Here is a 14,653-nt window from a genome sequence, read left to right as displayed (position 1 = left end):
CTCTCCAGAACTTCCAGTTGACTAGTAAGTAATCCTCCCCCTTCTTTCAGCCTCCCTTTTATAGCCGAAACACAGCTGAGATGTACGACAACATTCTGAACAAGCCCCTCCAGTTGAAGCCAAATATTACAAACTCTGCAAGACACGTCCTGGAAGGCCTCCTGCAGAAGGACAGGACAAAGAGGCTGGGTGCCAAGGATGACTTTGTGAGTCACGTTTCCTGTCCTCCTAGGCTGTCTGGGTAGAGCACTAGACCCCACTGCCCTTCCTGAATTTCAGGCATCTAAATTCATGTTTCTTTCTCAACAGATGGAGATTAAGAATCATGTCTTCTTCTCCCTAATTAACTGGGAAGATCTCATTAATAAGAAGATTACTCCCCCTTTTAACCCAAATGTGGTGAGTAGCTCTCTTGGGCATGTATGGAAACCCAAGGGCTTCTCTTTTAAGTCAGAGTTGATGGCATTGGTGGGGGTGGGGGCCCCCCCAAGGAATAAATTAGCAGATATTTTATTCATAAACCATTATTTTACCCACAGAAAAGGTAGAACTTCTATCTCAATGAAGCTCACATAATTTTTCAACACATTTATAAATTAAAGTAGCGAAAGACAGAAAGAAAACATGACCTTCATAGTTTAAACTTTACGTGGCCTGTGGGTTTTGTGCTTGAAATGGTTTGTGATGGTCTCTGTATAGCACCTAAAGCTTGCACAAGAATTTCCCTGCCTTGTCTCCACTGTGAATTCTTGACATGGAGCATGTTTTGTTTTGTTTTGTTTTTTTCCTCTTCCTGCAACAGAGCGGACCCAGCGACCTGCGGCACTTTGATCCTGAATTCACCGAAGAGCCGGTCCCCAACTCCATCGGCCGGTCCCCGGACAGCCTCCTTCTCACAGCCAGCGTCAAGGAAGCGGCTGAGGCCTTCCTGGGCTTTTCCTATGCACCTCCCATGGACTCTTTCCTCTGAACGGTCTTAGGGTTGGTTGCAAAGGATTTTTTTAGTTAACCTTTTGGCAGAGCTGCCAGCTGACAGGACATCGTAAAAGAGAATTTGCACATCCCTGGAAGCTTGCACATCTTGGCAGTCTTATTGCACACTGTTTGCTGGAAGCTTTTTGAAGAGCACATCCTCCTCAGTGAGCTTGTGAGAGTTTCCTCTTTATTCTTCCTTCCAATGTGGTGCTATCTCTGAAATGAGCAGTAGAGGGCCGCCCGAGACAGATGCAGTGGTCTCGTTGGCAGGCAGACGCTGTTCTGAGAAGGAGCTTCTGGAGGTCTGTCCGGGCCACGATAACGAATCTTATGAAATGTGCCTTTTCTGATGAGATCGTGTTAGCTCCAAAGCTTTTCCTGTTGCTGAGTGTTCTCGTTCTCTGTTTCTCCTTGTGGACTCCCTGTGTGATCCGCCGTATGAGTGTGGTATGCTTGCTCACAGAAGGACTCAGTTATAAGCATCAATGTGACACTTGCAGGACACTACAACGTGGGACATTGTTTGTTTCTTCCATATTTGGAAGATAAATTTATGTGTAGACTTTTTTTTTTTTTGTAAGATATAGTTAATAACTAAAATTTATTGAAAATGGTCTTGCAATGACTTGTATCCAGATGCTTAAAGAAAGCATTGCTGCTACAAATATTTCTATTTTTAGAAAGGGTTTTTATGGACCAATGCCCCAGTTGTCAGTCAGAGCCTGGTGTTTTCATTGTTTAAAAATGTCACCTATAAAATGGGCATTATTTATGTTGTGGTTTTTTTTTTTGCATTCCTGATAATTGTATGTATTGTATAAAGAAAGTCTGTACATTGGGTTATAACACTAGTATATTTAAACTTACAGGCTTATTTGTAATGTAAACCACCATTTTAATGTACTGTAATTAACATGGTTATAATATGTACAATTCTTTCTCCCCTCCCCACCACACACCTTTTTGTGTGTGTGATAAACCAACTTTGGTTTGCAATAAAACCTTGAAAAATATTTACAGAAATTGTGTCATGGGCGTTATTTTATATATTTCAGTTAAGGGAACAATAGTAGATCCATTTAAAATCGAAAACCATGGTAATGCTGCTGTGATTGACAGTGGCTCGCTCCTCCAGAAGCATCAGCCTCCGACTCCAGAAGAGAATCAGTCAAGTCACTTCAGTCGTGTTCGACTCTGTGCGACCCCATAGACGGCAGCCCATCACGCTCCCCTGTCCCTGGGATTCTCCAGGCAAGAACACTGGAGTGGGTTGCCATTTCCTTCTCCAATGCATGAAAGTGAAAAGTGAGACTGAAGTCAGTCAGTCTTGTCCGACTCTTAGCGACCCCACAGACTGCAGCCTACCAGGCTCCTCCGTCCATGGGATTTTCGATAGGGCAGTCTTAAAGTCTTTTTTTTTTTTTTTTTTTTTCCCAGGCCACACTGTGCGGTTTGTAGAATCTTAGTTTCCTAACTAGGGATTAAACCTGTGCCCCTGGCAGTAGAAGCTCTTGAGTCCTAACCACCGGACCACCAGAGAATTCCCTAAAGCCAATTTCTATCTGAGGGCTTTACCAGCATTCTATGATGTCAGTCATTATCCACAAATCCATCCAAACAAATCCTTGTCCATTTAACTGCCTCAAGGACAGTCATGAAGTAATGTTCCCTGTGTTTATTGCCTGCCCTGTGAAGTTGGCTGTTTGTCCCGACCTTTGTCTTGTCTGAAGTAACAGGTAATTCTTTAACAAATACTTGAGTGCCGTCACTGGGCCAAGCTCTATTCCAAGTACTGAAGATAAAGCAAGAGCAAAGCTGACACACCTCTGCCCTTACAGAGCCTGCTGGGAAGGGCAGACTTGGTCCATAAAGCAGTTTGTTGAAATGGAAATCTAGATAATAGTCTGCAAGTCTAGGAGAATGCCACTAAAGAGGACGAGGATAAGTGGCTCTGTTCCCAAAATGCTGAGCCGGCAGGACTCCTGGTTCCTGAGAGTAACCAGAGCCGAACTGAGTCCAGTGTCAGCTCCGAGAAGGAGCCTGAAGGGACACATCCCTGACTTGGATCAGAAGCCTCTGGAGCGGGTATGCACCCAGCACTGCCTGGGCCCGCCTGCAGTCGGCCCACTGGAACAGTTCCTGTGGGAAAAGGGAAAAGAGCATTGTAGGAGATCATCATCTTGTACACAAGTTGTTTGGAGTTTTTCTCTTTTCTAGGCCTTCCAGAAATGCCTCGCATACATGGGATCCTGCAATAGTTGGTCTTGCGGCTGTAGGCCTACTGCACACCCTTTATCTTGACCTCTCAGTTTGCACGGGGATTTCCCTGGGGACAGTCATTTTTCCTTTTATCATGGCTCTTATATCTTGCTGAAGGGTAGCCCCTGATCAAGCTCTGCATCTGAGTTACTGCTCTTCCCTCTAGACACTAGCTGCATTTTAAACCCCTTACCTACCGCAAATGCCAAAGTCAACCACATGCTTGCTAAGTCACTTCAGTTATGTCCAACTCTGTGACCCCATGGACTGTAGCCCATCAGGCTCCTCTGTCCATGGGGATGCTCCAGGCAAGAATACTGGAGTGGGTTGCAACGCCCTCCTCCAGGGGATCTTCCCCATCCAGGAATCAAACTTGTGACTCCTCTGTCTCCTGCATGACAGGTGGATTCTTTATTACTAGCGCCACCTGGGAAGCTCAAAAGTCAGCTACAATGATAAAGAAAATCTATAAAGTCCTAGTAAAGATTGATCCTAGGCCTGACAGAAAGGCTTTCTGTGTATCTTCCCCTCATTCTTTTGATGAATAACAGTTGAGAGCCCCTCGATGAACAATAAGTACTTAAAACATTTTTATCTTAACATGAGTCTTTCAGCTGGCATTCTCCCATCTAATTAGACATAACTCAGAGGAGCTCATCATGGATTACAAAGCTTTTTAATCTTTTGAGGGTAGAAATGTGGCTTCTGGCTTCAGTCAGTTGCTATGTAAGACCTGATATACATTGCTGGAGAGCAGATAAGAGCCAGAGGAGACCCGAGTGTTGTCACACAAACAGGAGGAGATTAGATCAAACACAAGTGGGTGGGAAGGGAACAGGGCCAGAACAGGGAAGTCCAGGAAGAACAAAGGATCAATATATTAAAAAAAAAAAAAAGGCAAATATTTACTAAACACTATGATGTCAAGCAGTACATGTGCAGAAGTATCTTTTATCTAGGGGTGTGGGATACACCTTTGTCAGCATTTGAAACTACATTTGAGCATGATGGTGGATAAAAGGAACAATTCATTTCTCTATAGGTTTTCAGCTGTGTAGCCTCTCAAATATGGATTTAGGGGGAATGTGTTCAGCTAAGATTCCCGCAAATTGAAGTGGGATTTTGAAACCACTGCTACCATGAACATAACTCAAGTACCATGCTTAGGGAATTTGTCATCTACTTGGGGCACCCACCCATGGTATAAGGCCAGTGGAGAATGAGGGCTAAAGGGAACCTCAGAAGTTTAGAAGTTCTCTGTGGGGTTGGCTGCTAGGGGTTGGCTGCCTAGAACAGGCTTCTAAACTCTCTAGGTTACTAGAATCTCCCTAGAGATTCTGTTTCTAGGGAGTCTAAAAGGATATAAGCCTTAAGACTTAGACAACACGAACAGTTAATACTATAGAATTCATATTATATGCCGGGCGTTGCTCTAAGTACTTTATACAAAATTCATTGACCTTCTGATGTCAAAGTGAAGAAAGTAGCACAGAAAGGTAATTTGTGAGGACATGGTGAGGTTAGAAGTCAAATCCTGATAGTCTGGTCCCAAAGCCTATGCATGTAACCACACTATTCTGCATAATGTCACCTCTTAAGTGACAAGAATATAGAAGCCAACACTTCTGTGCTTGTTAGTCACTTACTTACTCTTTCACTAGACTTTTACTCAGATACTTTCTAAGTGTCATGCTAAGGTAACGAGAGAAAAAGAGAAAGTGGGGTGGGGAGGGAGAAAGAATTTTCAATTATAGAATGTCCCTGGTGGTCCAGTGGTTAAGACTCTACGCTTTCACTGTGAGGGTATGGGTTCGATCCCTGGTCAGAGAAGGTCCATATGCTGTGTGGTGTGACAAAAAAAAAAAAAAAAAAAAGAATTTGCAATTATAACATAGACATTTATAAGTTGCTGATGAAGATGAGATGCAGCTGGAAATACACATTGCAGTGAGAGTATAAATCAGTACAATCATTTTGGAAAAATGTTTGGCATTTTCTACTAAATAAAGATGAATATATTTATAACTTATGACCCAGTAGCTTCACTCCATGGTATATGCACCCCAAAGAGTCCACATATATTCAATAAAAAGTTTGCAATGATATTCACAGTAGGACTATTTATATGAGCCTCAAAATGGCAACAATTCAAAATGTCTCCCAACAGCAAAATAAATATAATTAGTAAAATGAATAGATATAGTGTAATACCATATTTTAAAAAAACAAATGGATAATTGCTATATACAATAACAGAGAATAAACCTCACAGACATAGAAACCACACTGTATGATTTGATTTATATAAAATTTAAAAGCAGGCAAACAAAGCTGTATAGAAGTCATGATCTGATTGCCTTTGGGGAGGAGAGAATGGAGATTAAGAGGGTAAGCGAGGGGGCTGGTCTTCTGGTTGCTTACTGGTAATTTCTTGATCTTGGTGGTTTCAGGCCTGATTTTGCTTTTTGATATATCATCAAGATAAACACTTATGTGACTTTTCTATATGCTTGTTATATATCAATAAATATGTTATTAAAAAATATATGGAATTTCCCTCATGGTCCAGTGGTTAAGAATCTGCCTGCCAATGCAAGCTACAAAGGTTCTGTCCCTGGTCCAGGAAGATTCCACATGCCACACAGCAACTAAGTCAATGTACCACAACCACTGAGCCCACACACCTAGAGCGTGTGCTCGGCAGTAAGAAAAGCCCCTGCAATGAGAAGCCCATGCAGCGCAACTAGAGAGGAGCCCACACTCACCACAGCTAGAGGAAGCCCGTGCACAGCAACAAAGACCAGCATAGCTAAAAGTAAATAAATAAAATGGAAAAACATATGATGTGATAAAAATAGGGTGTTATGGGAACCCAGAGGAGGAACATCTTATCCAGTTTGGGGGTCAAGAAAACGGGTTACATTTTCAGGGAATTTGGGACAGAGAAAATTAGGGAAATCCTGAGGGTCCAGGTAGGTTGTCTTAGCAACTGGCTTTGAAGTTGAGGCAGAAAAGAGGGCATTCCAGGTCTGGAGAGTTGAGGTGGGGGTGCCAGAGGGTAACCTGTATAAGTACAATGAATGGAATATTGGAAAAAGGGTGGATCTCAGAAAGACCTAGGTCAGAATCCCAGCTCCCCCAACCCACTTTGTTGCACTGGACAAGTAATAACTAGGGCAAACATCTCCTAACTTCAGTTTTTTTAGGGGGGAAACAGGCATCCCCTGCCTGTTTTTTCACAGTTATGCAATGAGACAAGGTCAGAAGGAACTGGAATTTTAAAATGCTAGTTAATTTCATCTTTCCCCACTCATTAGTTTTTTCAATTTCCTGTGAAGACTCTTGAGAGTCCCTTGGACTGCAAGGAGATCCAACCAGTCCATTCTGAAGGAGATCAGCCCTGGGATTTCTTTGGAAGGAATGATGCTAAAGCTGAAACTCCAGTACTCTGGCCACCTCATGCAAAGAGTTGACTCATTGGAAAAGACTCTGATGCTGGAAGGGATTGGGGGCAGGAGGAGAAGAGGACAACAGAGGATGAGATGGCTGGATGGCATCCCTGAGTCGATGGACGTGAGTTTGAGTGAACTCTGGGAGTTGGTGATGGATAGGGAGGCCCGGCGTGCTGCGATTCATGGGGTCGCAAAGAGTCAGACACGACTGAGTGACTGAACTGAGCTTAGCAGATTATAGGGGGGAAATGTATTAAAAAGTGGCAAGAAGTCATTTTGAATAGGGAGATGGACCTTGTGACTGATGTTCCTGAAAGTCTCGGGAAGTTTAGATTTCACTAGGTAGTAAAGTGAAACACTTGGATGTTTTCCATGAGGAAAAGGCATGATCAGAAGGCATGTTCTGGTGACTCTTGGCAAGAGTTGTAATTGTGGGGAGAGCTTTGGGATTAAAAAAATAATAAGGAAGCCACTTAGGAGACTTCTGACAATCGTTCCATTGATGGTGGGGAAAAAAAGGACAGAGAAAGATTTTGAAGGCCTCAAATCAATGGAACTTTGTGAATTGATGGGAATGAAGGAAGAAGAAGGATGTATTCATGTAGTTTATTTCTTTAATGTAATTGACTCCACTTATTGGAGTGGTTGTCTCAGCTGCAACAATAACATTTAGGACAAAAACCACCCACTAGTTTCTCCAATATCCCCAGGATGTGATGAATCAGCCAATAGGTAATCAATCAGTGTACTTGGCAAGGCAAGATGTTACTCATTGTGTTCAATCTCTACCCCATCCTGTTAAGACATTTCTCACCTCATCCATCAAAATGCTCCTAAAATTCTACTCTGTATGCCTCAGGCCTTGTACTGGGAGCAGAATGATGTTAAACCTAACCTGCTGTGAATCAGAACACTTCTATTAAGAAAAACACACTCACCCACATTAATTAAACCCAATTGGAGAAACTGGTTAAATGTGTTTTCACATTGCTGAAAATTGTTAGCCAGTCACCAAACCTAACAAATTATTGTCGCTGAGACTTCATGTGGCTGACTTTTGGTCTTTCCTAGTTTGCTTTGACCACTGCATATTTGCTCTATAAGAACACGCTTCATATATAGATATATATATATATGTATATATATACACACATACACACACATATGTTTTGTTTGCTTTCCACACCTTTTCTGTGAAGGACTCTAGCAGCAAGAACAGGGCAGTCCTAGATGCTTATTCAGTGTTTACCTATAACATTACGTTTGCATGTCTGGGCAGCTTGGAAACCATGGACTCTGACAGGCAGGGTTCTCGGTTTCCTCCTTTCGGTGTGGTTTGTTCTCTGCCCCGCCTACTGTACCACAGCAGGCATGATGACGATGCTGTAACAACAATATAGAGGGTACAGACTGTTCACAAGAAAACACACGGACAGATAATCACTCTGGTCAACAGCAGGACAAGGATTATGAGCATGAAGACATAGTGTCACTTTACAGACACATACATAAAACAGATGAGTGGCTGCCAATTTGTTCATGACATCCAGTTGGTTTTAATATGGTTCTGCTCAACCTTATTTTACTGCCACTTTGGCATTCCAGAGGCCAAAGTCATCGCCTTCCCTAGCCAGACCTAAGCCATCTGACTTCAAGTGTGTGGCAGTGTTGCTAGTGAAGGTCAGGACAAATCTATTTGTTTTGGTGATAATTAATTAGAGTTCACTTCATTAGATTAATTAGGGTTAATCTGGAAACAACTTGAAGTCCGAATTGCAAACAATGATTATATTTTCCTCTGAAAGATCATGGAAAAGGGACATACAGAAAAGATCCGATACTTGAATTTGGTTATATGCTACCTAATAATAATGGACAGTTTGGGATAAGTTTAGAGAAAATACAGTCTCTCAAACATACGTGGCAACTGTTAAAATCATAGCAAACAGAAGAATAGATAATTAGGGAGGAGGAAAGAATGTGAAATACATGATGCTTTCTTAGATTTTCTTTTTTTATATGTAAATGGATAACATATGCTGTTGTTAAAGTAAATAAGTAAAAACTTGATGGGTCAAAATAAGTAATAATTTCACAACTGGCTCGATGCTCAGCAATTCCCATCCCAATTTTCCCCTGTTGGAGATAACCAATAGTAAGCTTTTTTGTGTATCCTTTCAGAAATTTGATGTGCATAGGTAAACATAAAGGCTTCCAATAACACAGAATTAGGATTAAAGGCGGGACAGAAGAAGTGTCTTGGTTGCTGGTTGATTTTTTTTTTAAGTTGTCCTAATTGTTCATACTTTTTAAAAGTTTAAAGTCTCACTTGTAAGAGTCTAGGGCTTAAAAAATTTCTATGTAATGCAACTCTTAAACCACTTGTCGACTTTTTCATCTGGTGAAATGAAGACACAGCAATCTGGTTTCATGTTGCAGAACAAACAAAACAGTACGCTCACTGAGACAGGGGACTTGACTTTCAAGGTTGCCCTTTGCAGCTGTGCATGACTTTTGCCTGGTCCACAGTGCTTAAAACCTAACAGCTCAGCAACTTCACTCTGGCTACACTCTTTCTAACACAGCTAGGAATCATCCTGATTTTCCAGCTGTTTCGTGCCTACAGCATACCTGAATGTTTTCATAAAAGTGACCTGAGGAGGGGGATAATACTTTCCCTTCCAACCATGCCTACATTCCTTCAAGTCATTCTTTCTATCAACTATCCTGTCCTTTCCAATATCATAGAACCATAAAAATGTCAGGACATGGGAGTCACCACCAGTTCCAGGGGTCATAAACTCAGTGCCTTCAGGAGCCAGGGCTGTAAATCCGATTAGATTAAGACAAAAGAAGCCATGAACATGCGTTTTCTCTTAAAAGCATTGAAATTAAAATTGTAGTAAAACCAAAAACCACTAGTTGGCCAAGTGAAATGAGTTTGCGGCCAGAAACTTAGGCAAGTGTTATAGTCTAATGTCATATGCAATTATGTAAAATTCAATGGGCCATCCTTTCTTTTGCATTCTTGTCTGTTCATACAGGAGCAACACAACTATAAGCAAAATCCCAGAAACCGAGGAGTGAAAGCTCTGCTTCTCCCAACCATGCAACAGGGAGGAAAGAAGCTTATGTGGACACTAGTTTGGCATCATGCTGTGCATGCTTGGTCGTGTCCTGCTCTTTGTGACCCCATGTCCTGCAGCCCACCAGGCTCCTCTGTCCACAGGCTTCAGCCCGCCAGGCTCCTCTGTCCACGGCCTGCAGCCCGCCAGGCTCCTCTGTCCACGGCCTGCAGCCCGCCAGGCTCCTCTGTCCACGGGCTGCAGCCCGCCAGGCTCCTCTGTCCACGGGCTGCAGCCCGCCAGGCTCCTCTGTCCACGGCCTGCAGCCCGCCAGGCTCCTCTGTCCACGGCCTGGAGCCCGCCAGGCTCCTCTGTCCATGGGCATTCTCCAGGCAGGAATACTGGGATGAGCTGTCATTTTCTCTACCAGGGGATCTTCCCGATCCAGGGATCGAACCCGTGTCTCCTTCATCTTCTGTTGTGGCAGGTGAGTTCTTTACCACTGAGCCACCTGGGAAGCCCAGGTTGGCATTAGATAACACAAAATCCATCACTCCAGCTTGACATAGACTGTTCCCAGCTTCTAACCATATGCACACACCTGATGACCCCAATGTCCATCAGAATTCCATTACCAGCTTTGGAAAGGAAGTGGAGAGGCACCCTGGTTTATGACCCAGGAATATTTAAGGCACCCTCTTTAGAGCAGACCATTCATTGACTCACACATTATTTATAACCATCTAAAATTGTTACTATTTTCTATAAAAGAACAAGGAAAATGATGACCAGGCTCTCCTGGGCCCCAAAGAACAGGAAGCCAAGAAGAGATATGCTGAGGGATGGCAGTGTAATAAATTAGGAAAATCTCTAATTCTTGAAACCCAGTCTTTCTGAGCCTTGGTTTCTTTTCTCCCAAATTAGGACTAAAAACACTTCTCTTCACTGTAGAAGATCTAAGGTAATGTGTCAGAGTGCGAAAAATGTATTTTAATTTAACAAGACAGTAAATAATGGTGTTGTTGGTACTTGCCTGGGGAGTGAGGAGCTGGGACCGCAAAGACCTTCTGTCTGTAAGTTTCATAACCTAAAATGTGGCTTCCAGTCAGCTCCTCTCACTGTGTGCCTTTGGAAGCATGGAGAGCAGTCTTGTGTGCTCAGATTCCCAGGCATGCCACACTTCCAGCTGCAACCAGTAAATTGTAGGCTGAGTATTAATTAACAAAAAAAGATATTACTAAACAGAGAAAATGCAAGTCTCTATTTCAATATTTTTTAAACTTTGTTTAAATGAAAATCCCACAATGAAGAAAGGGACAGAGAGATAGAGAAATAGAGGAAGAGAAAGTGATAAGAGACAGAGAGATAAAAGGAAAGTCTGATAACATGAATCCTTGTCATTATTCAACATATTCCACATAGTTTTCAAGGTCCCAGCCATGCAAAACAAATAAAGACAAAACTGGAAAAAGACATAAGAAGTGTAAGAATCAGGAAAGAAAAGACAACATTGTCATGGCTTCAGATGCTGTAATTATTTACACAGAAATGCCAAAAGGATCAACAAACTATAAAACCTGTTTGGAAGCTCATCAAGAATGCCTCATCCAATATCTACCTATACAAATCAGTGTTTCTCTACCAGCAATAAAAGTTCTAACTTTTGGTACAGGAAAAATAAAAATTTTTTCTGTTTATAGAGGAAAAAACAATAGCTCTATTATGTTATGTATGTTATGTTAGTGGACCGGATATCATAATTTTGCAAAAATATTGATCCTCCCAAAATTTATGTTCAGTAAATTTCCAGTGTAAATCTAAAAGGATTCTTTTTGGAGAAAACAGAAAATTTACTAAATGATGTTAGGAAATTTAGCTCATTATTTGAAGAAAAATAAATTAGATCTTTATTTCACATGACATTTAAAAATAAACATCATTTAGACCGAAAAAGACCTAAATACGAAAGATAAAACTATAAAGGTAATAAAGTGAAGTCGCTCAGTTGTGTCCGATTCTTTGTGACCCCATGGACTGTAGCCTATCAGGCTCCTCCGCCCACGGGATTTTTCCGGGCAAGAATACTGGAATGGGTTGCCATTTCCTTCTCCAGGAGATCTTCCCAACTCAGGGATTGAACCCAGGTCTCCACATTATAGGCAGGACGTTTTACCTTCTGAGCCACCAGGGAAGTCCAATAAAAGAAAATAGCAAAAAAATATACTGCTATTGATTAGTTAACTAATGATCAGACACAGCAAGTAGCCACCTTTGGGTTTGAAAGGCTAAGAGAGTCTTCAATATGGGGCTCATCGTTTGAACATCATTAAAGAATGGGAAGAATTTTAATGAAAATGGAGTAAGTTTCCAGAGAAATGAAAACCTACATCTACAGAACACTCATTCTATGTTATTAGACTAGTGAGGCAAATGGTAAAATTTTTCCATTTCCTTCTTGCAAATGCTAAAATAGAACCTCTAAAAAGTTTAATAAACGCCCATGGCTCTGACACCAGAACTTGGGGCGCCTTGTGAGTACCCTGGTATCTTTGCTGCTCCTGCTGCTGCCAAGTCGCTCAGTCGTGTCCAGCTCTTAGCGACCCCATGGACTGCAGCCCACCAGGCTCCTCCGTCCATGGGATTTTCCAGGCAAGAGTGCTGGAGTGGGGTGCCATTGCCTTCTCCGCCTGGTATCTTTACTGAGCAGTGACCCCCACCTCAGCCCCAGGAATGTGTAGCCCAGCTATTTCAGTCTCCCTTCCACAGAGACTGTCTTTTTGAGACAGACACTTGAAAGTGGAGAAAGGAACCAAAGGTTACCAGTAAATAACTTTGGAATACGCCGCTCAAAAGTGAATGGGCCATTTTAAAGAGAAAATCTCCATTAATATGTATTACAGATCTCCAGAAAGGCCGTTTTTAATGATTAATGGCGTCTAAAGTCGGTGTTTAAGGGACAGGAATACACAGGCTACATTCCTCATAGAGCTGTTGTAAGAATCAAATGAAAGATGAAACTTTTACATACAGGCGTTAACTTTAGAAATTTTCTGACACTCTTTAAGTGGTCAGCATCAGTCTGCAGCGCCACCCAGTGGACGCAATGATACCTGACTCTTACGTCTCTTCCCCTTGTCTGGGGTAAATATTACCTTTATCCCATGTCTGTTACTGAGGCATTTTGTTCACATTCTGTATATTTCTCTCTGATTTTTTATTTATAAATATTGTTTATATGAAGTATTGCCAGTGAATTTTATTTTGATAAGACAGAAAGAAAAAAAAAAGCCAAATTTTAGGTCACGAATTCATATTTCACTCAGAATGCTTTACCTTTCGTAGCTGTCATGAGAATTGCAACCCAGGTGTTTGATAAACAGTCTGTGATTTAACATGAAGAGATAAGGTGGGAGTGTTATTGGAACCATCCTATTCCTTCTTGACTTGCCCATAAGTTGTGCTTAAAATTGCTGAGATCATACCTGCAGCTTTTCTTGTTAAGCTCATTCATATGCAAAGCACTGCTTTAATTAAAAACAAAAATTATTGAGTATGTTTCAGTGTTAGGCACTGAGCTTAGAGCTAGTGATAGAATGACAAGCGAAAAAGGAACAAGGTCCCTGCCTTCAGGGAGTTTTCAATCTAGTCAAAGACCTACACAATAATTAAAATAATCACAGTGTCAACTGAAAAATATAAAAAGCACAACCTAAAAGTTGAGAATTATATTGTGTTCAGCAGACAAAACTGAAGACTTAAGCCCAAGATGCAGCCTCTCAGTTAACTCTGATCTGAAGAGGTAAGGGAGGAGCCAGGATATATAGGAGTTTTTGCAACAAAGTCTAGACAGTCAGAGCTTCAGATGATTACTGTTAAATAAAGAACATCAGATATCTTGAGTTAATGAGTTAGCACTTTTTTTCCCTGTTTGGGAAGATGTAAGCGGCTGGGATGTTGAAATCATTCCTTTGACTGCACCTTAGCCACCTAGGGTCAGTATCCTGTGCTTTTGCATCGCAAGTGCCCTCTGGGTGCGTCTGCAGGGTGGGTGAGGGCTTGCCAGTGAGGAGCCCACTGTCTTCATCCCCAGTTCCCTCAGGGCTCACCAAGGTGGGGTGTGAGGCGGAGGATGGCAAGTAGTGACTTGCTGGCTGCAACATACTCTGCTGCCAGAGAGGCAGGCAACGTTTTTATTCACGGTACAAAAGTTATTGCCTTACTTCGCTCAGGAATTGAGAATATTTGTTTCTCTGTGGTTTTTAATGCTGCTGCAATTGTTGTTGTTTTTAATATCAAGAGTCTAACTTTTCCTCTTATACATCTGGGTGTTTGGGAGGCAGTGGGTTTGCAGTGGAAGACATTGAAGCTCTTTTGTTTAAATTAATTCTGACAATCAGCAGGAAGGAGTGTGCTCTCCATGTTACAGTATAATTGTGTGAAGCAGTGAAATGTCAAGTCAGAAACACCAAATAAAGCTGTGTTCTCTTACTGGCCTTGTGATCTTACTCAAATGATTTTATCTCCCTGATACTCACTTTTTCTTTTCTGTAAATTGGAAATAATGATGATACCTACCTTGATGAGGGAAAGCCATGACTATTACAGTGCGTGATACATAATATGTGATTAATACTTTGCCTAAAATATCATCTAATCAAAGGTCCCATGATTATTAATGCATCACTCATATTTCTCTGGCCTCTAAAATGGTACAAAAAGTTTAAAATAATAGGAAAAAATGTAAATGTGTAAAAGCAGGCAGAAATTAGTGTTTTTAAGAGCATGATATATAACATTGTTGTCTTTGAATGCAAATACAAGTTACTCACAATTCCAAGACATCTAGTGACTATACTGAAATTCTTATTTAATAGCCAAAGAGTTGGGCTTAGACAGATGTTC

General features: G+C 41.6%; 1 protein-coding gene across 4 annotated transcripts in view; it reads left to right on the top strand.

Annotated features, from left to right (window-relative positions):
- The window catches only part of SGK1 (serum/glucocorticoid regulated kinase 1), a 110,096-nt gene extending 108,104 nt beyond the window's left edge, over positions 1 to 1,992 (top strand). For all 4 annotated transcript variants that reach the window (XM_040239270.1, XM_040239273.1, XM_040239271.1 and 1 more), the window contains 3 exons: positions 51 to 206; positions 310 to 399; positions 803 to 1,992. In XM_040239270.1, coding sequence (XP_040095204.1) covers positions 51 to 206; positions 310 to 399; positions 803 to 970 — 414 coding nt within the window. In that variant the 3' untranslated portion in view covers positions 971 to 1,992. The remainder of the gene's footprint in view (positions 1 to 50; positions 207 to 309; positions 400 to 802) is intronic.
- Positions 1,993 to 14,653: the final 12,661 nt, after the last annotated feature.

The sequence above is a fragment of the Oryx dammah genome, unplaced genomic scaffold (assembly GCF_014754425.2).
Source record: "Oryx dammah isolate SB20612 unplaced genomic scaffold, SCBI_Odam_1.1 HiC_scaffold_4, whole genome shotgun sequence".
Lineage (NCBI taxonomy): Eukaryota > Metazoa > Chordata > Mammalia > Artiodactyla > Bovidae > Oryx > Oryx dammah.
Note: the sequence above shows the minus strand (reverse complement) of the source record. Positions and strands in the feature narration are given on the sequence as shown.